The following is a 26,712-nucleotide window of genomic DNA, read 5'->3' as shown; positions in this document are numbered from 1 at the left end:
GCCTTCCTCAAGATGATGCCTTTCAGTTGTGTTGGACTTCCCCTTCACCCACAGGCAGCACAGCCAATGTTGGCCCAATGGATTGTAGTCCAGCACATCTGGAGGGCACCAGGTTGAGGACGGCTGCTATAAGACAGCCAAAACTCCTCTTTTATTCTTTTTTTGCCAACTGGTTAAAATGTCCCTGTTCTGGCAAAACGTCTGAGGTTCATCAGACAAGTGTTTTATTGCACGCTCGCTACTGCCCACTTACAAATGTGCACGCGACCTTTAGGCTACATTCCCCACGACTCGTTTTTCCGTTGCAAAATAGACCCCTTTTAACCTGACCTTTTTTTTAAAAAAAAAATTGGAATGTGCCACAATCTCCTGCAGTGTGTAGGAAAATCGGCACGATAAAAACACCCCCTGAATGGGTCACGAGGTGTTTGTTTACTTCCTCTTTCCCCTCCTGCAAGAAAGAGCAAGTAATGAAGGACAAAAGCAGGGGTGGAAAATCAACGGTAAGGAAACGTGATTTCCACCACCACCACCTGTGTGGTGACGCTCTCTGTCTTGTTCGGCAGCTGATCGTTACTTTAGAATGTTTTCAGCTCCTGTTCTATTTCATGGGATTGTTTTGTTTTTAATTTCCATAAGTCACCCTGAGTGGCGTAAATGCACTGGAAAGACAGTGCATATGTTTTCCAAGTTCATTTTTTTAATTGCAAAACATAGAGAGAGAGAAATTCATCCAAGAAGGAAATCTAAAAGTAGTTCACCAAATGCCTATTCACAGTCAACAAAGCTGTGCTGAAGAGAGAAACTTTATTACATATTTGTGTGTGTATGTGTGTGTGTGAATGAAATTATCCATAGATTACAAAATCAATGAGAAAAGTGTGTAAGGCCTAACATGATTTACTCTTGATTGCTTTGAAGGAGAGACCTGCTCCGTTGACATTGATGAATGCAAATCGCAGCCGTGCCAGAATGGAGGAAGCTGCGTAGACCTGGTGAACGGCTATCGATGTGACTGCCTGGCAGGGTACTCAGGTAGGAGTGAAAATGAATGAGCCATCGTAATAGGTAAATAGCAGGTTAAGACGTTGACCAAATGTAGGGTGGGTGGGGGAGACTTCTTGTGGCCTCATCACATTCCTGGAATTCCTTCATGTGATGGAACGCGCCGCTTTCATTTACCACTTTTCATTTACCCTTTAGATTCCTGGCCGGGTCTGAAAAAGTGAAAATGCAGTCCGGCACACAAAATTAATTCTAGTGTCTGAACGTTTTAAGATAATTCAAACTGTGCTTTCGATATTTATTTTTATTGATTGATTTATTACGTATTTATCCTGCTCAACAGCCAAGGCTCTCTGGGGGAGTTTGTCGTTGTGGGATGCTTTGCACAACCAAACCTTGAGTTGTGTTGGCGGATTTTATGCTTGTCGGTGGAGATTCTAAGTCAAATCTTTCTGGGATCCTCGTTGAGGACGTGAGGGCACTGCTGTCTCTATCAGGCCTTGCTGGAATGTCTCCAATGTGCTATAATGATGTTAAAATTGTATTTTGTACATAAACCAGAGGACAGGACAGCCTTTCCAAACGGGTGCCCTCCAGATGTGTTGGACTACAACTCCCATAACTCCCCCCCCCCCCCCAGCCAGCTGGAAGGCATGAGGCTGGGGAAGGCTGCTTTGCTGTGGCTCAAAAAGCCAAGGAAGTGGTGCAGTTCCGCCTGGGTCACTGCTAGTACCTGCTCCCCGCCTGCTCCCCACTTCCACCTGTCTTTCCAGAGCAAATACCAGTTTTGCTTTAGCTTTAAGAGGCTTCCATCCATCTCTGTCCTGTACTAATGGACTCATCACAAACCCAAATCTATCTTGTCTTTAGCTCCTCACTTCCCAAGCGCATTCGAGTATCATCCGATTGAGTTCGCTCTGCAGCAACTCCCACCCTGGCATGAGGCTTCTAAAATGTTGTGAGGCTGCCATCTTGCGGGGAGAAAAGAAATCTCGAAGTCTGAGATGAGCAGGTTGCTCGGTTTCCTAAGAAGCAGTGAATCATTCAATTCCAGGCATGTTTGGAGATCAGGCCTTGCTCGGTCCTGGAACATGCAAATGAAGTAGGAACGAAGGGAGGATTTCTAACCAGAGCACATATTCCCCCCCCCCCCAGCACTCAGTAAGTGCAGCCTCTCTTCATGCATCAGGGGTGTATGTGTGTGCGTGTGTGTGTGTGTGGAGGCGTTGGATACTCCAGTCCCTGGTTTCCATGTCCTCCACGCAGCAGTCAGTCAGCATTACATGAACTCTGAGCGTGCTCAATTCTTATTTCCTTGTTTTATGGTTTATATGGTTTATATGGTCTCCATATCCTCCATGCAGCAGTCAGTCAGCATTACATGAACTCTGAGCGTGCTCAATTCTTATTTCCTTGTTTTAGGGTTCCCTTCATCATAGGTCCCCCCTTATTTATTTATTTGCTTTATGTCCCATCTTTCTAGCAATAAAAATGATACTCAAGATTTATTTATTTATTCATTTTATTTATTTTAGAGTATTTTTATCCTGCACCTCGGCCAAAAGGCTCTTGGAGCGGCTTACAATTTATCAATAAAGAAGACAGTCCCTACCCTCAGGCTTACATTCTAAAAAAATCTAAAATCTAAAACATGGCTTTGTTGTACCTCTGAAAACTTTGGGATTTCCTCAAGCCTGCTGCTACTTCTGTCTTGTATAGGGGCGGGGGCAGTGTTCTTTTGCTACTGAAGTATGGACTCTCAGATAATGATGAGCTCACTATTAGTATGTAGAGTGTACTAATTTTGTCTATACACATCTCTTATTCCATGTTTGTGTGGTTATATGAGCTAAGTCTTTAAGCAGGGGAGTGTTCTGTCCAAGTATCACTCATATTCTTACAGCTCCATTCAAAAAACGTTTCCCATTCACATACATAGTCATAGCAAAATGAAACACTAGTGTCTTGTACCATACGACATGATGGCATAAATGGGATTTGGTGGAAGGAAGAGGGACGAGCTCTGGTGCCGTGTATAGATAAACAATGAACTTTTAATTTTTGTAATGATGTGAAAACGCTCAACGTTTCGGATTCAGAGGAATCCTTCCTCAGGAGCTGGAATAAGAAAAAAGAAAGGACAAGCTGCAAAACTGCAAACACAGTTCGCTTGATTAAAAAGTCTCAGCGTTTGTTGTGTGTCCTGATATCAGAACTAACAAATTTTCTGGGTTGCACACCTGGCCTAAAACCGAAGTGATGTTACTAGTAGGTGCTTGCAGTTTGTGTAGCAGATACAGTTGCATTGTTTAGGCATTTAGCTAATTCAGAAACTTACATTAAGGAAGAGAATGATGGAGGAGGGAATGGAGGGCCGGGCTGTGAGTGAGATCTAACAGCAGAGTTGTGAAACACAGAATGGTCCATTCCTTTTAGTGGCACAAACTTTGCAGGATGAAAAGGTAGCCAAAATCCAAGGGGTTTGATGTCTCGAGTGTCAGTTTTGGTAGAAGCCAGAATACAAATCAATCAATCAAATAAATAAATAAATAAGAGGTTGGATCCAGGATCTGCATTCCACGAGAGGAAGAACTCCATTCGCAGAAGGTCCCTCTGCCTGGTTTTGGGGGATTTGCCCTCCCCATCACACCTCATTCCATTCAGCAGGGTCCCCTGACTCCCTGGGGGGGTCTTTTCAGGGGCTGGAGGGGCTGCCATGGGAAGGAGGGGGTGGGGAAGTCATAGAATCATAGAATCATAGAATCGCAGAGTTGGAAGGGGCCTACAAGGCCATCGAGTCCAACCCCCTGCTCAATGCAGGAAGTCCCTTTCCGCCACCACAGTTGATCCAGCGTAAACCTGGATCCAACCCACTATGTATGCATGTATGTATACCAAGGAAAATCGCTTCAGGTGGGGACTCCTCATAACCCATTTAGCATTGACATGGAGAGTTATTAATGAAAATTGCAGTCCCTGCCAGGGAACTCACCACCACGGGCTGTGATGACAGCCACCAGCTCAGATGGCTTTAAAGGGGCATGAGACAAACTCAAGGAGGAGAAGGACATCAATGGATGCTAGTCATATTACCTCCAGCATCAGAGGCAGTACGCCTCTGAATATCCATTGCTGGGGAACGACAGCAAAGGAAGGCTGCTCATTGCCCTGTTGTCCTGCTTCTAAGCTTCTCATTTGGGCTTCTGGTTGCCATTGTGGGAACTGAACGCTTTCCATCTGGCCCGGCAGGACTCTTCTTATGACTTACAAGAGAGCGGTGTGTGGCAGTGTGGAGCTTCATTGCCTTGACCACTGTGCAGTCCCTCTCTGGCTTCTGGCACCACCCCAGAAGACTAAATAGCTAGAAATGTAGTGCAACAGTAAACAAATGCAAAGGTTCTTGAGGTGCCAAGGTCCATACATTTATTTATTTATTACATTTTTATTCCGCCCAACAGCCGAAGCTCTCTGGGCGGTTCACAGTGAAAGTAGATCCTGCAGTTGCAGAACTACCCTGTGCCTGAGCTGCTGGTACGAATACCAAATAATCAGTGTGGATGGTATATAAAAAGGGTCTAAAAGAAAGACGTCGTTAACCCCCTTTATTTGCAGCTTTGCTGCATCTGGAGACTTTGCTAAACCCCTCGCTGTAGTTTCACTGCATCTGGAGTTCAGTAGCTGAGCAAGAACTGAGGATCCTCCTTCCTGTCTCATAATTTGGATCCAGGATTGCTCTTAAGATATGTTTTGGCCATTGCGAATGCGCTGGAGGGGGAGGGGGGGGTCAGGAGCCAACGGCTGCTCTTGTCGGACCTCATAGAGTCCTCTGGCTTGTTTGTATGAGTTTGTGGGAAGCCTTTTACCCAGGTCCTGGGTGCCAACAGCAAGCGGGGAAATCAGATTTTGCACCTCAGTGAGAAGCGTGAGAGTTTGTGGAGGAGCGAAGCTGACAGGGAAATAATAGCCATTAATCTCTCCTGCTTTGTCAATTAATCCCAGTCTGGTCCTGCTGTGCAAACATCTTATTACTTCACATTAGGATCACAGAGCAACTTCAGGAAGCTTGCCATAATGTTCCTGTTATGCATTTAAGTGGAGGCTCTGATCTGCCTTGAGCTGGGAGGTTTGCAGGAGTCCCTGTGATAAAAGGCAACCTGCCACTCTGCTCCGGGCAGCCCCCCTTCCCCTGGGAAGCCCTCGTATTTGGGTTCTCAGCAATTTTGGGAGGATTAAGGTAAGGGCTGGAGTCGGAGGACAGCCTTTTCTTCTCTTTAAAACGAGGCTTTGGTTGTAGTGCGCATCTCAATAGAAGCGAAAGCCACTTTCCCCCTCTCTGTGTGTGGCGGTGAGTCTTGATACCAAATGCTCTGCAAGGCCGCTTCTGCTGCTACCTTTCCTAACTTGCAGTATCTGTCTTAACAGACTAAAGCAGTGGTTCCCAAAGTGGGCAGTACCGCCCCCTTGGAGGCGGTGGGATTGCACAGGGGGGCGTTAAGAGAGAAGGGGGCGGCAGGGGGGCTCTCGAGGTGGTCTTTTCCATACCAGGAGTTTTGGTGACAGAAGGCAATTTCTGATCGCTATCCTGCACTATGGAGAGTGGTTCAGAAGCTCCTGGTTGCATTTCCAACATCATATTTGATGGAATGTGGTTTTGGTGTGGTCTGCCTACTTCTCTCCAAGCAAAGAAATCGACTCCAGATTACTAAACGTGGTGATTTAAGACTCAGGTTAAGTGACTTTAAACCAGGCATTGGGAAACTGGTATCACTTCATCACTTCATCACATTAAGAATTTACAGAATAGTGAGGTACTCCACCCTAGTTACTAAATGTGATATCTAATATTCTTGCTAAATTACTATCAGACTTTGAAAAGATGATATCACTGGATCAAGTTCATCAATTATGTTTAATTGAATAAAACAAAAAATGCAATTGGATTTTGAATAAATATTCAATTAATTGTTACTGTTTTGAATTTTATTGTAATTATCTTCCTTAGTGGGTCGTTGAAAACCGCTATTCTGAATAATGATTTTTATAGTGTAGGGTAGGGGGCCCTGGGCATGAGTTTGTGGAACCAAGGGGGCGGTGACCTGAAAAGGTTTGGGAACCACTGGACTAAAGCTACTAATGCAACCCCTCCCCAAGATGGGTGGAAGGCTGGCAGTTTGGGGAAGGCTGCATTCGTAGATTTAGAGATCTGTTGCAGAAGAAAGGCCCACTTGAGTTATTTTCCGTTTATTGTCATTGCTGAGAGCCCTGGTTACGGAGAGGAGGGGTGTTTTTCACATGCCAGTCCACGTGGCAGGTCACACAACTTGACGTGGACAGTGCGGTTCATGCAAGCCCTGGAAAGTGCCCGCTTTCCCAGCCAGCGCACTTCAGGCAGACCGGGCTGCTGCCCTGCCCCATGACTGGGGCCACAGGGCTCTTCTGCCTCCCTTAGCAGCCAGATTAAATGAGGACAGGACCTGCCATGGAGAGGGGAGGGGGCACAGGGCTGACAGACACTCGTGCACACCACCATCTCCCCCCACCCACTCTGCTGCAGGGGAGGTGGTAGACAAACATTCTTGTCAGCAGTGATAGGAGCCAGCTGGAGAGGTTTAGAGCTGAGGTGGATTAGATCTCGCTGCTGCAGCCCCACTCGCTCGATATTGGCTGGCTTCGTCTCCAATCCGTTTTTGCCTGCCTGGCACCCAGGAGTGCGCACACACGGCCGCTTCAGTCTGGCCGAGCGTGCCCCCCCAACACTTTTCCTCCTGGGACCGTCCCCCATGTCTGCAGGGGAGCAGCCATGAACTCCACGCTGGTCGGCGTCCTCATGGGTGGAATTTATCTCCTGGCAGGTAATCGCAACGTGTCTTATCCTATCTGCGTGACTGTGGGTCAGCGGAGTGCTGGGGAGGGCTCCTGTCTCAATAAATGGCGGAGAATTCCTTGAAGCAGGGAGGTGCCCGGGTATCCCTCTTCTAAAGGGCCCGGGATCAGTCAGTTGGTCTTGCTTTGGGAAAGTTTTGCTCCGGTCCTGCTGTGGGTGTGTCTGTGCCGGCCGTGCCTGGAGCGCGATGTTTTTTCAGCTTCAAGTTCTAGCTTCATGCTCAAATGCACTTTTGCTTTTCTCATGTGATGCTTCTCATACTAGCTCTGGGGGAAGCGATCCTCTCCCTGGTGAGTGGAAACTGCTGAAAACATTAAAATCCCGGAGCCTCAAAGCAGCAGGCGTTTCGCTCCAGTTGGAGCCCTGAGATGGCTGTTTCCCCCCTGGGGCTTGTCAGAAGGCAAGGGTGCAAGGGGAAAGGAGCGTGCGCACGGATCACTGTGGAATTGGCCAGAATGAAGTTGCTGTGAATTCCCCTCATTTGCATCTCTCTGATAGTAGTAGGAACTATAATTAGGTTGTGCTCCAGGACATGTCACAAGGAAGGAGTATGGGCACCGCCCACCGTGAGGGAGTCTGCCGCCCGCATGGACTTTTGCGGTGGGTGGACCTGCACCTGCACGGAGGTGAGGATGAGGGGGGCTCTCTTGCCAAGTGCTTGTTAACGGCTCTTGCACGGCGAGTGCTTCTCCATTTTAATTGTGCTGTAGGCTTCTGGAATCTTCCACCTTTTCAGAGCTGAATCCCACCTTTAACCCAGACATGCTTTGGGGACTTGCATTGTATTTTTTAAAACAACAACAACAACAACAACAACAACACATATATTTGTAGTGTCAAGTGTTGCTATTGTAAAATCCCTTAGATTAGGCTGCAGCCTGGTTGTAGCTCCCAGCCCATTACTGGCTGAAGACCAAGGGCCCAGAGAATGCAGGATGCAGAACCCAATACGAAGAGGGTGATTCCCCCCCCCCTTCCAGGACGCTTCCTGGTCTGTGGGGCAGAAACTGGCTACTGAGGTGCACCCAGAGGGCGCCTCAGACCAGGAGTGGACAGGCAGGCTTCAGGCTTTGCGCCCCCAAATCCACCAACTAAAAAGATAGATACTTAGAATTAAAGAACCAGTATCCCAGGAATTTGCTTTGAGTACCAGAACTGAACCCAGCACACAGTCCTTCCACACAAAATCTCTGCCCATTTACTCCAAGCTTTGTTCATTTCAGCAGTATAGTTTACGGAGGTGTTGCCATCTGGTTGTCCTTGTTGCTATTGTTAAGCAATTAGAAGTTAGAAATCCTTGCCAATCCTTGCCAATGTCCACCAATAAGTCCCCGTTATCTAGAATCCTAGAATCATAGAACAGCAGAGTTGGAAGGGGCCTACAAGGCCATCGAGTCCAACCCCTTGCTCAATGCAGGAATCCACCCTACCCTCTCTGGCCCAGCACCGAGAGGCAGCTCAGCTGCATAGTTTAGAGCTGGTCTATGGCAGAAGGGTCAGTGCTGTGTTTACAGTGCCAGAGCAGGCTCCCTCTGCTAAAGGTCAGCTTTTCTGACCTCTGTTCCTCTTAGCTATTACAAGGTGGGCTTCTAGCAGTTTCCTTCTAAAACGTAGGAGGTAGAAAAGGTAGGATGTTCGCCTTTATCTTTAGGATCTGGAGGCACTCTTGGAAGCACTTGGCAGGACATACAAGCGCGGTGATGATTTTGTTAGGAATATGCTGATTCTCTGGGAAAGCCCGGCTTTCAGAAAAGACCTAAAGTGAAGCAATTGTGTGGTTGTAAAGAGAAATACGCCAATCAGAGGACTGCTGCTCTTTGACTCCTTTTCTGTAGAAGACTTTGGAAATCTCCGTGCCTCCCACAGGATTGAGAGTGGGCTATTTCCTGGCACGCACCAGCCTACCTCATTCTCATTGACTGCAAAGCCCTAGAGCAAAGTCTTGTTATTTCCGGAAAAGGGGAGGGGGCCTGCCTTCCTGTGACTCTTTGCAGCAGATGAATATGTAAATGCAAGCAAGTCCGCAAAGTCCTCCTCCTCCTCCCCCAAACCAAAGCATCTGAGAAATGAAGTGACCTGGGGCCTTTGCAGGCTGTGTTTGCTCAATGCAATCATTTTGCGTTCTCTGCATGGGGTTCCATCCTCTTCAGAGTTTTGTATATTCCCTGGCCTCAGGAAGCAATAGTTTAGAACTTGAAAATTGCCTTACCCTCACCTGTCTGTCCATTGCAATGGTGGGTTTTATGTGGAATGTTCTAGGCATCTGCCCATGGACACCAACCTCTGCCCCTTGTTCCAATACTTTCAGTCTTTAAAAAAAACCTCTAAAGCAGCCTTCACCAATCTAGTACTCACCAGATGTATTGGACTACAACCCCCATGGTCAGTGGCCATGCTAGCTGGGAAGTTTGGCAGTTGCAGTCCAACACATCTGGAGGGCACCAGGTTGGGGAAGGATGTTCTAGAGGTGGAGCACTCCTTGGCTGCCCCACTCAAGTGTGAGAATGCAAATTCCTTAGACAATGCACATGCACCACCATCTACTGGGACATTCTCTTGTGCAAAGCCTGTTAAAATGGACAGGGAAACCACCAGTGCCCCAGCCTGGTTCTTCCACCCAGAATGGAGCGTGTTCAGAAGAGGGCAACCAGGATGATCAGAGGTCTAGAAACAAAGCCCTATGAAGAGAGACTGAAAGAACTGGGCAGGTTTAGCCTGGAGAAGAGAAGATGGAGGGGAGACATGAGAGCACTCTTCAAATACTTAAAAGGTTGTCACACAGAGGAGGGCCAGGATCTCTTCTCCATCCTCCCAGAGTGCAGGACATGGAATAACGGGCTGAAGTGACAGGAAGCCAAATTCTGGCTGGACATCAGGAAAAACTTCCTGACTGTTAGAGCAGTACGGCAATGGAACCAATGACCTAGGGAGGCTGTGGGCTCTCCCTCACTACAGGCCTTCAAGAGGCAGCTGGGCAACCCTCTGTCAGGGATGCTTTAGGGTGGATTCTTGCATTGAGCAGGGGGTTGGACTCCATGGCCTTGTAGGCCCCTTCCAAGTCTACTATTCTAGGATTCTATGAATTCCTGCATGGACCCATCTCCGGTCGGGCGTTAACGATTTGCATGCTGCGATGTCAGAGAGCGTAACTTGCAAGAGCCCTCCTGCGTCTCGCCTAAATGGGGGAGGGCCCATCTTAGAGCAGTCGTCAGTAATTCCGTGTGCCTAAGGACTGTTCTGTGTTTATGTTTCTTGTGAAATGAGCAGCTCTTCCAGGGCACTTCTTTGCTTCCCCCCGCCAATAGCTCTGCCTGTACGGGGTGGTGCCCATGCAAGCGTGGCATATGGAAGCGGCAGAGACTCGGTATGATTCACGTTGGCAACTTACGCCCTTCGCCACAACAAACACACAAGGCAGGAATCAAAACAGCCGATCCCCCAAGGGAAAGCTCCCTTCTTAATTAGCTACCAACATGGAGATGCACACTCACCAAGGGGGTTAATTTGTTGCTTGGCGTAATGCGCGTGCCCCAGAGGTAGCATCCCGGAACCTGAGCAGTAGTAGACAGACAGCTTGGCGAGGGAGAAGTCCTGATTGGGGGTAGGAAAAAGGGTTTAAAGTCTACTCCCAGCTCCTCCTCTTTCCATGCTGGAATTGAGATTTTGGGGTTGTAAGGAAATGGCAAGTAATCAGCAATCATGCCCCCTTTCCAGCCACGCATGCGTTGCTTCCACACTATACAATGCCCTGTGCACTTCTGGAGGCTCACGGATTGAGCAATACCCTGAACGCTTGTTTGCTGGCACAGGAACTCCAGTCTCACCATTAGATGGCACGATGGCACTTTTCTGAAAGAACTGGATTGCTGGTTTCTGAAGCGACAGTTGCTGAGGTTTGAGAAGGTGGCATTAAGTTGGTTAAAGAAGGTTCCTGTCTTCCCTCTCACTGATTAATTAATTAATTAATTAATTTTATTTTATTACATTTATATACCGCCTCACAGCCGAAGCTCTCTGGGCGGTTTACAACAATTAAAAATAGTAAACATTAAAAGTATACAATTTTTTTAAAACAAAACAAAACATAAAAACAGTATAAAACAGTATATTATTGCACTTATATACCACTCCCATAGCCAGGGCTCTCTCTGGGCATTTTACAGAAATTCTAAAATTAAGATTAAAACGAGTATACAAAATTTAAAAATTTTAAACACAGAACATACACACATAGAATCATAGAATAGCAGAGTTGGAAGGGGCCTACAAGGCCATCAAGTCCAACCCCCTGATCAATGCAGGAATCCACCCTAAAGCATCCCTGACAGATGCTTGTCCAGCTGCCTCTTGAATGCCTCTAGTGTGGGAGAGCCCACAACCTCCCTAGGTAGCTGATTCCATTGTCGTACTGCTCTAACAGTCAGGAAGTTTTTCCTGATGTCCAGCCAGAATCTGGCTTCCATAAAGCATTAAAAACCGTTTTTTTAAAAAACTAAACATGTGGGTGATTAAGACGTGCCGCCATATGCCTGGGCAAAGCAAAAGGTCTTAACCTGGTACCGGAAAGATAGTGTTGGTGCCAGGCGAGCCTCGTCAGGGAGATCGTTCCATAGTCTGATACAAGTGGATATGAATTGATTGATTAGATTTTTAACCTACCTTTCAGGATAGATTATCCTCCCAAAAATCGCACAAAAATATATTAAAACGTAATAAGGTAACACAGAAAAAACAGCAGTAGCAGCAGCAAATAAAAATGTTACAATATTAGCAGCGGATAAAAGTTTCAGCACAACAAATCATCCAGAATCTGAGTGGAATAAAAAGGTCTTTAGGTCTAATGGAGGAGCCAAATGTATTTCCTCAGGGAGGATATTGCAAAGATGTGGGGCCAGCATAGAAAAGGCCCTGATCTTGGTACTCACCCACCTAACAGCTCTTGCAGATAGACCAGAGCGCAGTGACTCAGATGCTTATCTTAAGGTTTGGCCTGGTTCATGTGAATGCAGGCAGCCTGGTCCCAAACCATTTAGGGCTTTAAATGTTAACACCAGCACCTTAAATTGGGCTCAGAAATGAGAAGCCAGCCAGTGCAGAACAGGCGATGTGACAGACCGCCTAGCTTCTACAAATATTCTCACTGCCACATTCTATACCAGCTGAAGCTTCTGGGCCATCTTTAAGGGCAGCCCCATGTAGAGCACTTTACAGTACTCCAACCTGGATGTAACCCACGTACGTGACACCAAAGCGAAGTACTCTTGGCCACTTATGACATCTGCATCTCCATGGAGAACACCGAGATGCGGAGTATTCCCCAATGGTGTGCCTGGCCCTTGGAGGGCATCTCTGGCCAGTGCACTGGATTAAGCTACACCCTGTTGCCCCTTATTCATGCCCAAACTGCCCCCAAAGTGAGAAAAGATGGTCTGTCCTAAATACAACCCCACCACCTCTTTCCAGGGCTAATTGAGAGCGTGCAGTCGTTCGATGGTGCCTACTGTTGCCAGGACAGGCTGTCGCAGAACGGCTGCATATCTGGGTGGGACAGAAAGGGCGTGAGTCCAGCCTAAAGGGCAACAGAGGGAACTCTGCTTGTATGCTGGCCCTTCCAGCATTCTTCCAAGTCAGATTGTAAGGGAGAGGACAGAGCAAATTCCACATTCCCTTTGTGCTCTGGGTCCTCCCAGACCTTCAGGTTGGGTGTAATGCTATTAAGCTGAATAATCCAGACTTTGTTTATCTGTGCAGCTGTCTTGGAAGACTAGTGGGAACCTGTGCTAGGGGGCTGGAGGGGCAACAGGCTTCTTAATCAGGGGCTTGCTCTCCTTATCAGCCCACACGCACTTAAGGACACCCACTTCTCTTTCACCAGGCCTGGTTGAAGCCTCCCCTCCCCTCCCTGCGCCCAGAAAGAACCCAGGCCAGCAGAGGCAGTTTAGTTGCCTTGTTGCCATGCGATAGCGACTCATTGAGTGTGTGTGTGTGTTTGTGTATGTGTGTGGTGCGGGTCACACTGGGGTACAGCTGTGCATGCTCAGCCACTGAGTCCCACTTTAACCTCCGTCTCCCTTCTCTGTGTGCTAGGTGTTGAATGTGCCACTGATATAGATGAGTGTGAAGGCCACCCCTGTGAAAATGGGGGCGCCTGTGAAGATGGCGTCGCTGACTACACCTGCCATTGCGTCCGTGGTCTGGATGGTATTACCTGGGGTGGGAAGAACTGCTCTGTGGAGCTCACTGGGTGCCAGGCACACCACTGCCAAAATGAAGCCTTCTGCATCCCCACTTACCAGTCTGAGGCCCACGGATACCTGTGCCAGTGCCGCCCCGGATTCGACGGCTCTCTGTGCTCGATGCCAACCACCTTCTCCTTCACGTCTAGCGTCTACCTCTTCATCAACAAGTCTGCCACCAACAATGAGAGCACAAGTGATGCACCAGGGGATCACTTAGCCAGTGTGGCCCTCCGGTTCCGAACCACCCTCCCGGACGCCCTCCTTTTCTTCCGAGGCCACCAAGCTGAACACCTGCTCCTGGAGCTCTCTGGCGGCCTTCTGCGTGTGACGCTTCTGATAGAGGAGGCCATGGCCTCTCTCACCCTGGAGGCACCACAGGTGGGCGATGGGCATTGGCACAAGGCTGAAGTCCTTCTTCTGCAAGAAGCTCTCGAACTCAGGCTGTGGCATGAAGCCTGCAACGCAGGGGTCTGCTTGTCCAGTCATCCCCTCGGAGAGCAAGCCCCCATGTTCTTCCTGCCCTCCTTACTGCAAATATATATCGGAGGAGTCGAAGAGGAGTTAATGGCCAACCCTACGAGGAGTTTCCTTGGTTGCTTGGAAGACTTGCAGATTGATTCCAAGGTTGTCCTACCACAAGAGCTGGCCGGACTGCAAGCCACTGGATTCCAGCTGGGCTGTGAGAGGACAGAGTGGTGTCGCTCCCAACCTTGCTTACATGGTGGCCAGTGCATTGACCTCTGGGCAGACTTCCGCTGCCACTGTTCTCGGCCTTATGAAGGCCGCACGTGCGCCTATGGTGAGTAACACGTTAGGGCTCCTATTGACCCTCCTGAAAAGGAGCTGATTTGGTATGGAAACCACTGGGAGGTGAACAAAGAAGTAGCTCACAGTTCATGTGCTTGGTCTTGGAGTGCTAGAAAGGCAACTCTTTTGGTTCCTCCAGCCCTCCACGTGGTCGTCAGAGATCACCAACGATGGAGGAGATAAATAGAGGTGCTGTTCTGCAGTGCTCAAGAGCAGCTAATTGCCTGCACTGTAAATTATGGTCCTTAAAGATTGCTCCAGATATTGCTGGAGGCTCCATAGTTTGTCAAATCCCGGGTACCCTTTGTCCCACAGAACACAGCCGTTTCCAAATGGAGGATGGCAGGGTTGAGCACAACCTCGTGGTCACGGAGTACCTTGGTTCCCTCAGTCGGCTTAGCATAGAATCATAGAATCATAGAATAGCAGGGTTGGAAGGTGCCTATAAGGCCCTCGAGTCTAACTCCCTGCTCAATGCAGGAATCCACCCTCAAGCATCCCCGACAGAGGGTTCCCCAGCTGCCTCTTGAAGGCCTCTAGGGTGGGATTGGCATATGCATTTTTTTCTTTCTCCCCCAGAGTCTCCTGCAGGAACGTTCTCCCAGGACAACAACTCAAGCTTTGCCACCTTTGCAGTTAGCAACAGTCCTGGGGCAAACTTTACCCTCTCCTTTTTCCTCCGGACTCTGAAGCCCAGCGGCCTGGTGCTCCAAATCAGCAATGGAAGTGAAACGTTCCTTTCAGTATACCTGAAAGATGGGCAACTTCAGGTAGAGGCACCACCTGCTGCTCCACTCGGGCCCTCTGGGCACTTGGCTGATGGCACGAAGCACTTTGTGATGGTTTCTTTCCACGAAGGTCTTGCTCGAGCCAGTCTGTTCAGCAGAGAGGAGGATCTGGGACCTCTGGTGCTGACTCCTCTTGCCTCCGGCTCCACGGTTTATGTGGGCGGGCTCCCAAGCCAAGACAACATTGGCACCTGGGGAGGGTATTTTAAAGGCTGCCTCCAGGATGTCCGACTCAATCACCACCAGATGCAGTTCTTCCCTCATCCAGTCAATGACAACCATGTTCCACAAGAGGTATACGTGGGACGAGCCACCAACGTTGGTTCAGGATGCATCTCGGATGATACCTGCAAGGTAAGGCAAGGTCCCAGAGTTGTCCAACTCTACTTGGGTGGTGTTGGGAGAATATCTCTCTGTGAAAGTTCTCATTTTTGGGAGAAAATGTTGTGTTGAGGGAGGTCAGAGATCTATCAAGATCAGCTTGATTGGCCAGTCAGATCCCATTGAAAAGCTCAGGAGAGGACAAAACAGACACACACACACACACACACACACACACACACCACTCCCGTTTGCTGCTAACAGCTGATAATTGGAGATATAATGTCTTGGATGCTCAGGGAGGGACGCACTTTCTAAAAACTCCATTACCTACTAACTGTCCAAGCATCCCATGGAACAAATTCCATAGGTTGATCAGGGATTGTGTGAATGGATGCTTCCTTTTCTCTCTCTATTCACACTTTCCTATTCGGCTAGAAAGGGTTTGATTTGTCATCTCTGCACTCTGTGGTGTTATGTTTGTCTTCTCAGGAATAGATGAGCTGCAAATGCTTCATGGCTTCATTCAAAAGGGGATCCCAGCAGAATTTCTGAACACTTGCCCGTTACTTAGCCGCCTCTTTTGCATGGCACCCTTGGGTTATGGCATATGAATATGGCAACAAGTCTCAGCTTGCCAGAGGGAGGCACCGTGCAGTGGCTATTACCTTTGGGTACTGAGTTCAGGTGCCTTGGGATGTCAAAAAGCTCAAAAGTTCAGTGGAATCTGGGATGGCGGGTTGGCAGCTGCACTGTTCCCCCAGCCTCACCATCGTCCTCGGGCTGGGGCTAACGGCTAATGCCGAGGGATTAATGGGATTAGCCTAGAAGCTCAGAGGTTGCCAGCATTTCCTTAGTGTGTTCTTCCTCCACATGCTACTGCAGGAGCAGGCGTCGGGCAGGCAGGACTATCAACACTAACCCTGCGAGGTGGAGTATGGGCTGTCCTTTGCCTCTGTCCTGTGTTCAGCATGTGTTCCTAAGCTCTGCTTCCATTCAGCATCTCGCCCTTCTGCATCAGGGCCATCCCTGCATGCACTGCAACCTGCCTGTCTTGTCATGGTTTGGGCCTCTGTGGGGTTACAGGCACTTCTGCCAGAGGTTTTGAGAGAGTCTGGAAGGGCATTTAGTCCAGTTCTGATTTCTGCCACGCGCAGAGGGGCAGGGAACATGCTTCCCTCCCACACGTTCTCTTCCTGGCAGGACGTAACACGGGGCAAGTGCAGCTCCAGCTGTGCACCCTGCATGACCAGCTTTCTTGTCCGGTAGAAATGTGGGGAGGGGCAACATTCCCACTTCATCGAGGGCCTTTTTCTGTGACCTTTCCCTGCTCCTAGTTGAAAGAAGGGGAGGAGATATTTTTCACAGCACCCAAGTTAGGAACAGAGAGAGCTTTCCCCAATTGGCCTCAGGCCTCACCAAAGCCCCCCATCCAAGAGACACTGAATAGCAGCTTTCCCTAACCTGGTGCTCTCCAGATGTTTTGGACTTCAGCTCCTATCAGCCCCAGACAACATGGCCAATGCTTGGGAGGTGTAGTCAAAAACATCTGGAGAACACCAGGTTGGGCATTGCAGCCCTATACTGCCAGTCCCCCTGGAGCAGCCTTCGCCAACAAAGTGCCCTCCAGGTGCAACTCTCAGCATCTTTAGCCCCAGTCGTCCGACACTTATGGAGGGTACCAGGTTGAGAAAGACCGCCCCAGGTGGACTGGTAGATCAGCCCCAGGCTTTGCCTCCCTCGCAGACAAGGAGAAAGAGCAGCTGAAACCTCACGCCAACCTCTGGGGCTTTTTTGCAGCTGAAAGGCCCAGAGAGGCAGACTTAGTAGGTGCTGGTGGTGATGCCAGTGAAAATAGCTGGAAAAATGAGACAGGGATTCCCAGGACATAAGCAGAGGCAAGGAAGATCCTACCAGGGGTTGGAGGTTCTGCTGACAGCTGTGCAACCCGCCATTCCTCATCCACTGGCAACTCCTCTTCCCAGTTATTCATTGTAATTTAAATCCACCTGCCTCTCACCCATCAGACTCACCGCAATGCTCAATTGCACGTCTGTCCATCCCCCCAATTCCATCCCCCCCATGAGAAAACTTGCACCCACTCCCTGATCTTGTTTCTCTCTTGTCTTTCAGTCTGGGCCGTGCCTCAATGGCGGCCACTGCACCGTCACCTGGAATGACTTCAGCTGCAGCTGCCCTGCCAACTTCACTGGAAAACACTGTGAAGAGATGGTCTGGTGCAAAAACGAGCCGTGTCCTCAAGGCACAACTTGCACTGATGTCCCGTCTGGCTATGTCTGTAAGTGCGATTCCAGGATCTTTTAAGGAGCAAGAGAGCTGTCCTTGACCTCTGTGGGATCTGAAGCACTATGCCCAAGATCCTGTGCTTTCGTTCCCCACTGAGCATGAGCACAGCTGCAGGTCAGGACCACTGTTCCATTACTACTCACTGTCCCTTTAAAATGCCGGTTGCGAGTACAAAAGAAGGGCTGGAGTGTGACTAATCCAGGTTTAATGGTCTCATGCGTTGCATCCTGAAAATTCTTCTTCGGAGTCTCTGTGCAGTCCCATGAATGGCTTCTGCATTTGGCAGAAGTCTGTTTGAAAACTGTCTGTAGCTAGGCTAGAGGGTTTTTTTGGGGGGCGGGGGACCTCCACCCTCCAACGGCCTTGTTACGGGGTGGGCTCCAGCCTTCCTGCTCAGTTCTCAGTTTTGACAACCACAGCGATAGCTTTAGGGAATCTACACTAATCACAACAAAGAAGTCTGTGTTTCCCCCTAATATGCTTTAGTTTCTTTGTTCTTTCCATCTTCTCAATTTTTCTGCACTGTCTGGGTTTTTATTAAGAGTTATTTATTTTATTTCTACCCCATCTTTCTACCCCCCCCCCCAAAAAATGGCACTCAGGATTCAGCTTCTCCTGAGATCTTTGCTGTGTTCATTGAAGTCTGGCTCAGGGCTGCTTCCAAGCTGAGGCTCCATGTTCTCTGGCTGCCATTTTCATCTCCTCCTTCTCTTTCTCCTTGCAGGTCTGGCCAGTGCCACATTTTATGAGCACAATGCAGCTGAATTCGTCACCAATGCAAGCGTCACCAGGGCCCTCCAGGGCCTCCGCCTGGATTTCAGAACACGCGACAAAGATGCAGTGTTGCTGAGGGCTGTGGAGGAGGTGGATTCTCTCCTGGTGGCTGTCCAGAACTCCTCCCTGCTGGTGGAGATCAGGAGCGGGAATGGCATCGAAGGGGCCAACTTTCTCAGCCAGGTGCCCGTCTCGGATGGCTTGTGGCACACACTCACGTTGTCCATGGAAGAGCCCTCGGCTCTTTCATCCAAGTGGCACCTCCGTTTAGATGGATCCACAAACTCAACCCTCCAGGGGAATGCTGGGAGCCTGGACTTCCTCAAAAGCAACGCAGTTGTGGTCTTAGCTGAAAACTTCACGGGCTGCCTTGGGCACACAGACATTGGCGGTGTGTTTCTGCCGCTGGCCGTCCACACCGCCTACCCACAGCCCGAGCAGTTTTTCCTCATGAGCGGTGGGGCAGCGCTCCTTGGCTGCAAGGGGACAGATGTCTGCTCCTCCAGCCCATGCCAACACGCGGGCTCTTGCCAGGACCTGTTCAACGCCTTCCGCTGCGCCTGCAGTCCCGGGTGGGGGGGCCTGCTGTGCGAGGCCAACACCGACGACTGCAAATCCAGCCCCTGCATCCACGGGCGGTGCGTGGACGAGGTGGGGGATTTCCAGTGCGACTGCGACAAGGGCTACATCGGCAAGCGCTGCCAGATCAACGTGGACGATTGCATCCGACACCAGTGCCAGAACGGAGGGAGCTGCGTGGACGAGGTCTACAGCTACTCCTGCAAGTGTCCCCCAGAATTCACAGGCCCCCACTGCGAGTACGTTTTGGCAGGGTGGTCTTGCTTGTGTCGGAAACCGCTCCCTCTTGTTCCTCTCTCTCGGAGCAGGCAGTGGGGCTCCGGGCAGGAGCTGCGAGGGCCCCACAGCTCCACCAGAAACGAACGAGGTGGCCGTGGCCTTAGCTCCAACCCCGAGATGGAGGTGATAATGCCGGCCGGCCTTGCAGGTCTGCTGACAGGATGACAGAGGCTTTTACGCAAGTCCTAAGAGCGCATGGAACGCACGGTCTAAATGCTCTTGCCATTGCACCACGCTAGCACAGAATACAGTATTGAGCGCAGTATCCAGGGATCTGTTTTTTAAATGTAGTATTTAGGGTTGTGTAGAGGCTTGATAAATGTGGACAGTCCTTGTTAAAAGCTTAGAAGCCTGTGAGTGTGAGAGAAAGAGTGAGCGAGTGAGTGAGTGAGTGAGTGAGTGAGTGAGTGAGAGAGAGAGAGAGAGATGTCTGCTAAGATTTGCTGCGTTTGGTTCCTAGTCATCACCTTCATAGGCTCCTTGTTGCCTTCCAGGGGAGGGTCCAAAGCTCAGTGGCAGATATGAGCTCCCCCCCCTCCAACCACAATTCCCGTTGGGCCCCTCCCCTCCTGGAACTGCCTTTTGCAGTCAGATTCTTCCTTCTGCAACCTCGTTATAGAACAGTATAAAAGAGGATTTGCTTAATTTCCTCTTTCCTTCCTGTCCCTTTTCCCTTTCGTATTGTGTCTATTAGACCGTGAGCCCCCCATGCAGTGCCTGAGGTGTTGTTTTTTAATTTTTCACAATGCCTAGAAAATGTTCCCTTTATCAACGATGGTTGCGGCCTCTCTTTTCTTCTCACCAGGTGGCCCTTCCCACCTGAAGAGTGTGGCAAGAACTTCACCTGTCTGAACGGCGGCAGATGCACGAGCGGACCTTGGGGAGCCAACTGCACTTGCAAGCCGGGCTACGCAGGCAGGAAGTACGGCTCTTGTGTTCTTCGGTCTGTGGCAATGCTCCAAGGAGCCCAGGGAGCAAACGGTTCCCCCAAATGGCCAGCTTGAAGCGGCCGTGGGCTTTGCGTGTGCGCGCACACAAATGTTTATGGCTGTTTTTAGAATCGCCCACACTGCACACTCTTGGCCTGGTGCTCTGCCACCGCCCCCCTTCCCCAAAGACAATTGGGCATTAAGAGATCCAGTTGACCAGTGACCCAGGAGAGCCGGATAGGGAGAGCCATGAGAAGGCAGGGCAGGGATTAGAAAACTGGCTTGCAGCTTCTGGTGCTTCTTAACGAGCGCGGCCCCTGGCTGTTTCTAAGCAGAAGCCGCTGTGGACCAGGTGAGAGCACAAAGCCAGGTCTTCCCAAAGATCAGCCCATCTTGGGGAGTGAGCCCCCGGTGGCAGACGGCTCCTGGATGCCCGCTGTGTCCCAGCCCACGTAGGGGACCCCTCCCTTATTGCACCATCACCGTTGCTGTAGGGCCGTGGCTGACAGCTGCCCTCGTTTCCTTTCCAGATGCCAAATCAACATCAATGAATGCGACCCCAACCCTTGCCAGAATGGGGGCACCTGCCAGGATTCAGTAAACCGGTACCGGTGTGTGTGCAGCGCCAGCTACACCGGAGAGCGTTGTGACGTGGACGTAAGCCAGCTGCCCTCCTTTGTTTTGCCCAACAGTGGGTCAAGATCTGGCCCCTAGGCTGGAGTGGGGGGAGGGACAGAGTTCCGCTGAGAGACTGAGAGGGAAAGGAACTGGTGAAAGCCTTCATGGCCTGGCAGAACGTAGAGCCCAAAGGCTGGGAGACGCGTCTCCTGCGCCCAGCTCTTGCACAAAGGAAATTCAGCTTTCGCACTCGGAATTTATTATAAACATAAGTTCTTGTCCAAAGATCAAAATTCAGTCAAATAACTTCAGCTAACTTCCCCTGAGCAGTGTTTGGTTCTCTGTAGAATTCAGAACGTTTTATACAAATCCTATGGGAGCATAGGTCAAGGACCAAGCGTGAGAGCAAGGCCCAGGGGGAGTTGTGGGGCAGAGAAAAACCACATCCTAGGTCAAGTCCCCTTTAGTTTCTGTGCCTTTATGTGCAAGGGTTAGGAAACACACTATATATATATATATATATATATATATATATATATATATATTGTAAACCGCCCAGAGAGCTTCGGCTGTGGGGCGGTATATAAATGTAATTAAATAAATAAATAATATAGGAATATAGGAATATAGGAATATAGATACGGAAATGAACCCAGCGCTGCCAAGACCTTCACCACGACCCTGGCGTTTGACTGGCAAGGTGGACAGGGGCGTATTTGCTAGACAGACATGGGGAGGTAGTCTGGTTTGGGCAGGTCCACTTTTTTGTGTAGGATGCATGCGGGTGCCTGCCTGGAGACTGGGGATGTACTAACCTTGAATGCATGAACCCCCTCACCTCACTGCATGTGTGCAGGGGAGACAGGCTCACTGCCGTTGCTGTTGCACAGGTGCCTCTTGCAGGATGCTTCTAAACAAACCCTTTGCATGCTTGAGCCCAAGGCAGTGCCCTCGGCTGGGTCTCCTTGGTGCTGGCCCCTTCCCCTGGGCTTCCCGTGTGATAGTGCTTCCTCCACTTCCTCTTCTATTTCATTTCTCCACGGATGGGCCACAACTAACCTATGTAGCCAGTAGGGCCCTGGTTCTGAACAGCGCACCCACCAGAAATTAGCTCCATCTCCTCACTGAGAAAAATGAGATTGCTCAGATGGAACATCTTGAAATCTGACGGGCAGCTCCTGTCATATGCTGGAACCATCACTGTCACACGCCTTCCTGCTCCGTGAAGGAGATCTACACTGATGGCAAAAGCATGATCCAACTGCAGATCTCTCCCCACCTTCCCAAATTAACAGCAACGCAAGAAAGGTTTAAGCTAGAACCTGCTCTTCCCATGCCAGTGCGGAGCAGGTGCCTGCTTAAAACTGCTCTCTAATGCGGAGAAACCCTGCTCCAGTTACAGGCCACATCCGATACATCCAATTGCAAGGATTTAGTGCACAGAATCCACCCAATCACCTGCTTATAAAACTCTCCCTCCTGGTTTCTCTCCGGGAAGATAGCAGTGCTTGGGTGGCAGGCGCCTTAACCGTTGAGCCTACACACAGCCGTTTTTAGTAAGGCTTACGCTAATCTCATGTCCCCAATACGGTTCTGCTGTAAGCTCTGAGCCGCTGGCCGCTGCCTTTCTGACACTGCAGTGGAAACCTTCCGCGGGCTACGTTAACCGACGTGCCTCCCCGGCTAGGTGGGGACCAGGCATTTACAACGTACACGCGCTGCGAGATTAGATTTCTTGGCGATGGTCTTACACAGGTGTTTGGGCCGCTCCAACTTAACTCCTGCTGCCGCAATGTGGGCAGTGTCTTCACATGGCAGAATTTCAGGGAGCCCCCTTGCCTCTCCAGGGCACGAAGGACACCATCCTGCCCACTTCTGCTCATGGGCATGACTTACGTCTAGGGGTGCATTTCCTTCACAACCACCTTAACTCTTGGGAATGTCGGAAGCTGCCTCATACGGAGCCAGGCCTTTGGTCCGTCTAGCCCAGGGTTGTCGACACGGACTGGCAGCAGCGGCTTTCCAGGGTTTCAGGCAGGGTTCTTTCTCGGCCCTACCTGGAGAGGCCAGGGGCCAGACTTGGGACCTCCTGCACGCAAAGCCGGGACTCTACCATGGAGCTATGGCCCTTCCCCGACCTGCAAGCTACTCACATCACTGCTTTGGTAGGGATTGCAGCTGATCAGGCCTGGCAGTGCCTGGTCTCTCTCTCTCTCTCTCTCTCAGGCCTGCGTTTTGGCAGACAAAACCCAAGCCCTTGCCTTGCACTCTTCCAAAGGGAGCCCTGTTCAAGACTACTGCGGTGGCGCTTCATCCTTTGCCTACATTTAACACCCACCTGGGGGCAGCATGCAGCCTCCCCACCCACCCCCTCCCCCTGCTTCAGGTACGGCTGAGCTGCCAGGCAGCTTCTCCCGCTCAGACTCATTGTGTTGTGTCTCCGTTAATTTCTCTTGCAGAGGGGGACTCCTTCGGGCGCGCTCTTCCCGTTCCCATTAATTGAAGTAGCCGTGCCGGTAGCCTGCGGTTGCTTGCTGCTACTCATTATTATCCTCGTTCTTATGATTCTCACGGCCCGGAAGAGGCGCCAGTCAGAGGGGACCTACAGCCCAAGTCAGCAGGAGGTGGCAGGAGCCCGCCTGGAGATGGACAGTGTGCTAAAGGTGCCGCCGGAGGAGCGTTTAATCTAGGCACTGCCCCAGCGAGGCAAAGCGGTGCCTTTGCAAAACCTGCACTGAACCCCCTCCCACCCGCCCCAGACTGTGCGCTGCTTGTTCCCCTGCCTGACTCATCTCCTTAAAGACGGAGGAGCGCAGTGGAGTTGCAAGCGCACGAGTCGCTGGGTCACAGGAGCTGCGGCAGCGGCAGCAGCAGCAGCAGCAACTCCTCACCTCTCCTGCCTCAGTCACTCTCCACAAGCAGTCAGTACGGGCAGCGGCTGGGCACCCCTCCTGTCCCGCTATTGCACCCACCCCTCAGCCCAAGGTGCAGAGAGAGACAGAACCTGCCAAAAACCTCTCTTGCAAATGCTGCCCTAACAGGCAGAGCTGCCGGCTGCCTCTGCCCGACCGCACCGAGGGGGGGGGTCTAGCATCCCCAAGGCCGCCTGCATCAACCAGCCTTCAACAGCAACAGCACTGCGGATCCTGGCTCCCCCGCTAGACATGCCTCCGGGGGTGGGGGCGGTCAGAGTCCACGGCAAGCGTTTGCACAAACTGTGTTTTGATCAAGCAGGGCTGGACTGTGGTTATGGCATTCCCGCAGGTACCACTTGCATAGGGGTCTTGTGTGAGTTCAGTTCCTGTTGCCAGGGTGAAGAAGGCGGCAGGGGCCCTCAGCTCCAGGAGGTGGATTTGGGGGCCCTTAAGCAAGTGGGACTGGGTAACAGCAGAGTCTAGGCGTAGACAGAAAAGCAGCAGCAGTGCTTGGTTCTTGACACGTGGTGGGCCTGCGCACCAGCTCTCTCTCGGTCTCCCTCTCTCGCTCCACCTCCACACTTGAGAGTGAGACGTGCAGGCAGCCACGGGCTGTTCCGCTGCTGCCGTTAGCCCCACGGGGCAGCCATAAAACTGCCTGCTTGCTCTCCTGCCCACAGGTGCTCGCTTGTAGATTATCAGGCTGTGGGCAAAACTGCACAGCAGCTGCAGAGTCTCTAATTGTTCTGAAATGCTGTCGTGAGAAGTCAGTAACGTCTTGTTCCGCCGCAGCGACCAGCATGGGCCCAGGTCAGCAGTTCCACTCTGGTGGGAGCTGTGGGAGCCGCTGGGGCCGCTGTTCTCATCCTCATCTTTGGCATCTCCGTCGTGGCCATGAAGAAGAGAAGGGCCACGCAAGGGACCTACAGCCCGAGCCGCCAGGAGAAAGACGGGGCACGCGTGGAGATGTGGAATGTGATCAAGCTGCCACCGCTGGAGCGGTTGATCTGAGGGCCTCTTACGGAGGAGGCGCCCGGGAGCCCAGACTGCAAGGCCTCCCGCTCTCTTCTCCACCTTGCTTCCAAGAGGCAATTCCGCCAGGGTCCCTCTTCTTGCAGCTTTTCCAGCAGGTCGAATACCCACGGCTTCGTTCGCTCTTTGGGGCTGTGACAACAGGCATCTGGTGAACGCTGAGCCAGCAACGGAGGGACAAAAAAGCGAAGAGGCCTGGCACAGTCCAGGACCGGAAGCTCAGCACAAACGCTGTGCCGGCCATTCGTCAAACAGCAGCTGGGAGGCAGATCAGGGTTGGATCATGCGGTCTGGAGTGAGCACCGTTGCGCTTGGCCCAGTCAACAGCACACAGCTCCAAAATCCACGGATCCACAGAGCTCTTCCCCTTCCCACAGAACTGACCGTAGCCTCCCCTGGCCACTGGGAGGAGCCAAGTTGGGGTTGGACTCGATGGCCTTACAGGCCCCTTCCAACTCTACTATTCTAGGATTCTAAGTGTTAGCAGCTCCTATGACCCACATGACTGCAAGCCACCGCCAAGGATGAACCGCACTGCAGTGGGCTGAAGTGCCTTTGTAAACAAGCTACCTGAGACAGTATTAACTGTTTGACAGTTAAGTCGACTGCTTGGCCTCCTTTCCTCCACCCCACCCCACCCCCCGGCCCCAATCAGTGACAGCTACAGTTTTAGGCACACAGCAATAATCCCTGACCAGGAAAACCCTCTCCTCAAGGTAATCCTGTGGCTGTTTCGCAGGCACCTCCTCTTCTGGGTGGTTTCAAGGCTGCCTGGTCTAAAATGCAGCTGTTTCCATTGGTTTGGTTCATTTCACGTTTGTCCTAGGATGTCCCAATGATGCTTTTGCTTCCCTATTTGGATTTGTGGGCCATGGCTGAGGACAAGTCCTTCAAAAAAAAAAAAAAAGAAGAAGAAGTAATAAAACAGCTGTGTGCAGTTTGAGTATGGACAGCAGCCAGCCAAAAATATTGCTAAATGTTGGGATATTGCTTGTGGGATTCTGAAGCAGTTAGGGTCATATGAGGGCAGGACCTGTTCCCCACACCTGAAATGAGGACAGAGAGCTGAATGGGCAAGGGATGGGGAGCCCTTACATCGAAGGAGGAAGGGCAGGGAGTAGTGAGGCGGAGGAGCGCTCCTCTCCACCTGCCACACCCAAAAAGCTTGCAAAATGAGCCATCCACACTGACATGTGTCAGAAAGACATGGCTGAATCACACTGCAGCGCAACACACACAGCCCCAACAGCAGAGTGTGGTGGTGGTGGTGGGAGCTGAATGCCAACGAGGCAGCCTGCCTGGATTGGAATAACCCATCGCCCAGGGAAAGAGGAAACCGCTCACCTGTGTTTTAACGTCTGTGTGCAGCAGCACAAGCCCTGTACACACACAAGGAGCTCCCTCGCCTTGTTGCAGCCACCATCAGTCCGTGGAAACCATGGATGGGGCAGTGGGCAATGTGCCTCCCTCCACCTTTGTGTGTGGGGACATGTGAACACCTGCGCACATGTGGCCCAAATTCATTAACGTTTCAGTCTGATTATCACCAAGAGCAGCCATAAATATTTTAGCAAACACTATCTGCTCCCAAAGCCAAAGCCCAACTTAATAAGGGGAGGTGTGAATTCCCACAGACTGTCGCAGGAAGAGACGCCCAGGCTGTCTTGCTGCTGCTCAGAACTGCAATTATGGGGATGCTGCTGTAAATATTTAGGAAATGCAAATGGAGCAAAAAGGTAACAGAGCCTGGCCCTGCGCACCTCCACTCTCTCTGTGGAATGAGCCACATCCCATCTTACGCCACACTTCGGAAAGCCCACGTGGTTTCCCCTGCTTGCAACCAGCACTGGATCCCCAGAGAGAAAGAGGAGAGCCCATCCGGAGAGAAGCCAGCCAGACACGGATGGGGAGAAGCCACGAGCTGGCAAAGAGGGTCTCCAACTCCAGCAGCAGCAGCAGCAGGAGAATCCCAAACACTCCTGTTAATTAGGAGTTTGCTTTGGTCAGATCCAGAGAAATGTTCCCAGACCCAGACCCTCTCCCCAGTGTGCTAGCTGCTACAATCAATAAGACCAAATCTAACCCACCCGGTGAGCACATCATCTGTTAGGCCTTTTCTGATGGGCCAGTTCCACACGCAATCCCCACTGCATGGTGACTGCAAGGAGGAGGAGCCAGCTGGATCCCTCTGTGGTCGCAAAGGCAGAAAGTCTCACGTGCAAGTGGACAGGCTGC

The 26,712-nt window shown here is 50.9% G+C and overlaps 1 protein-coding gene across 1 annotated transcript in view; it reads left to right on the top strand.

The window, feature by feature from the left end:
* The window catches only part of CRB2 (crumbs cell polarity complex component 2), a 53,085-nt gene extending 29,828 nt beyond the window's left edge, over positions 1–23,257 (top strand). Inside the window, exons 6-13 of the mRNA XM_063144597.1 lie at positions 922–1,035; positions 12,977–13,927; positions 14,515–15,077; positions 17,178–17,343; positions 18,076–18,943; positions 19,789–19,905; positions 20,443–20,569; positions 22,990–23,257. Of these exons, the coding sequence (XP_063000667.1) occupies positions 922–1,035; positions 12,977–13,927; positions 14,515–15,077; positions 17,178–17,343; positions 18,076–18,943; positions 19,789–19,905; positions 20,443–20,569; positions 22,990–23,220 (3,137 nt within the window). The 3' untranslated portion in view covers positions 23,221–23,257. The remainder of the gene's footprint in view (positions 1–921; positions 1,036–12,976; positions 13,928–14,514; positions 15,078–17,177; positions 17,344–18,075; positions 18,944–19,788; positions 19,906–20,442; positions 20,570–22,989) is intronic.
* Positions 23,258–26,712: the final 3,455 nt, after the last annotated feature.

The sequence above is a fragment of the Elgaria multicarinata genome, chromosome 19 (genome assembly GCF_023053635.1).
Source record: "Elgaria multicarinata webbii isolate HBS135686 ecotype San Diego chromosome 19, rElgMul1.1.pri, whole genome shotgun sequence".
In the NCBI taxonomy this organism is placed as follows: Eukaryota; Metazoa; Chordata; class Lepidosauria; order Squamata; family Anguidae; genus Elgaria; species Elgaria multicarinata.
Note: the sequence above shows the minus strand (reverse complement) of the source record. Positions and strands in the feature narration are given on the sequence as shown.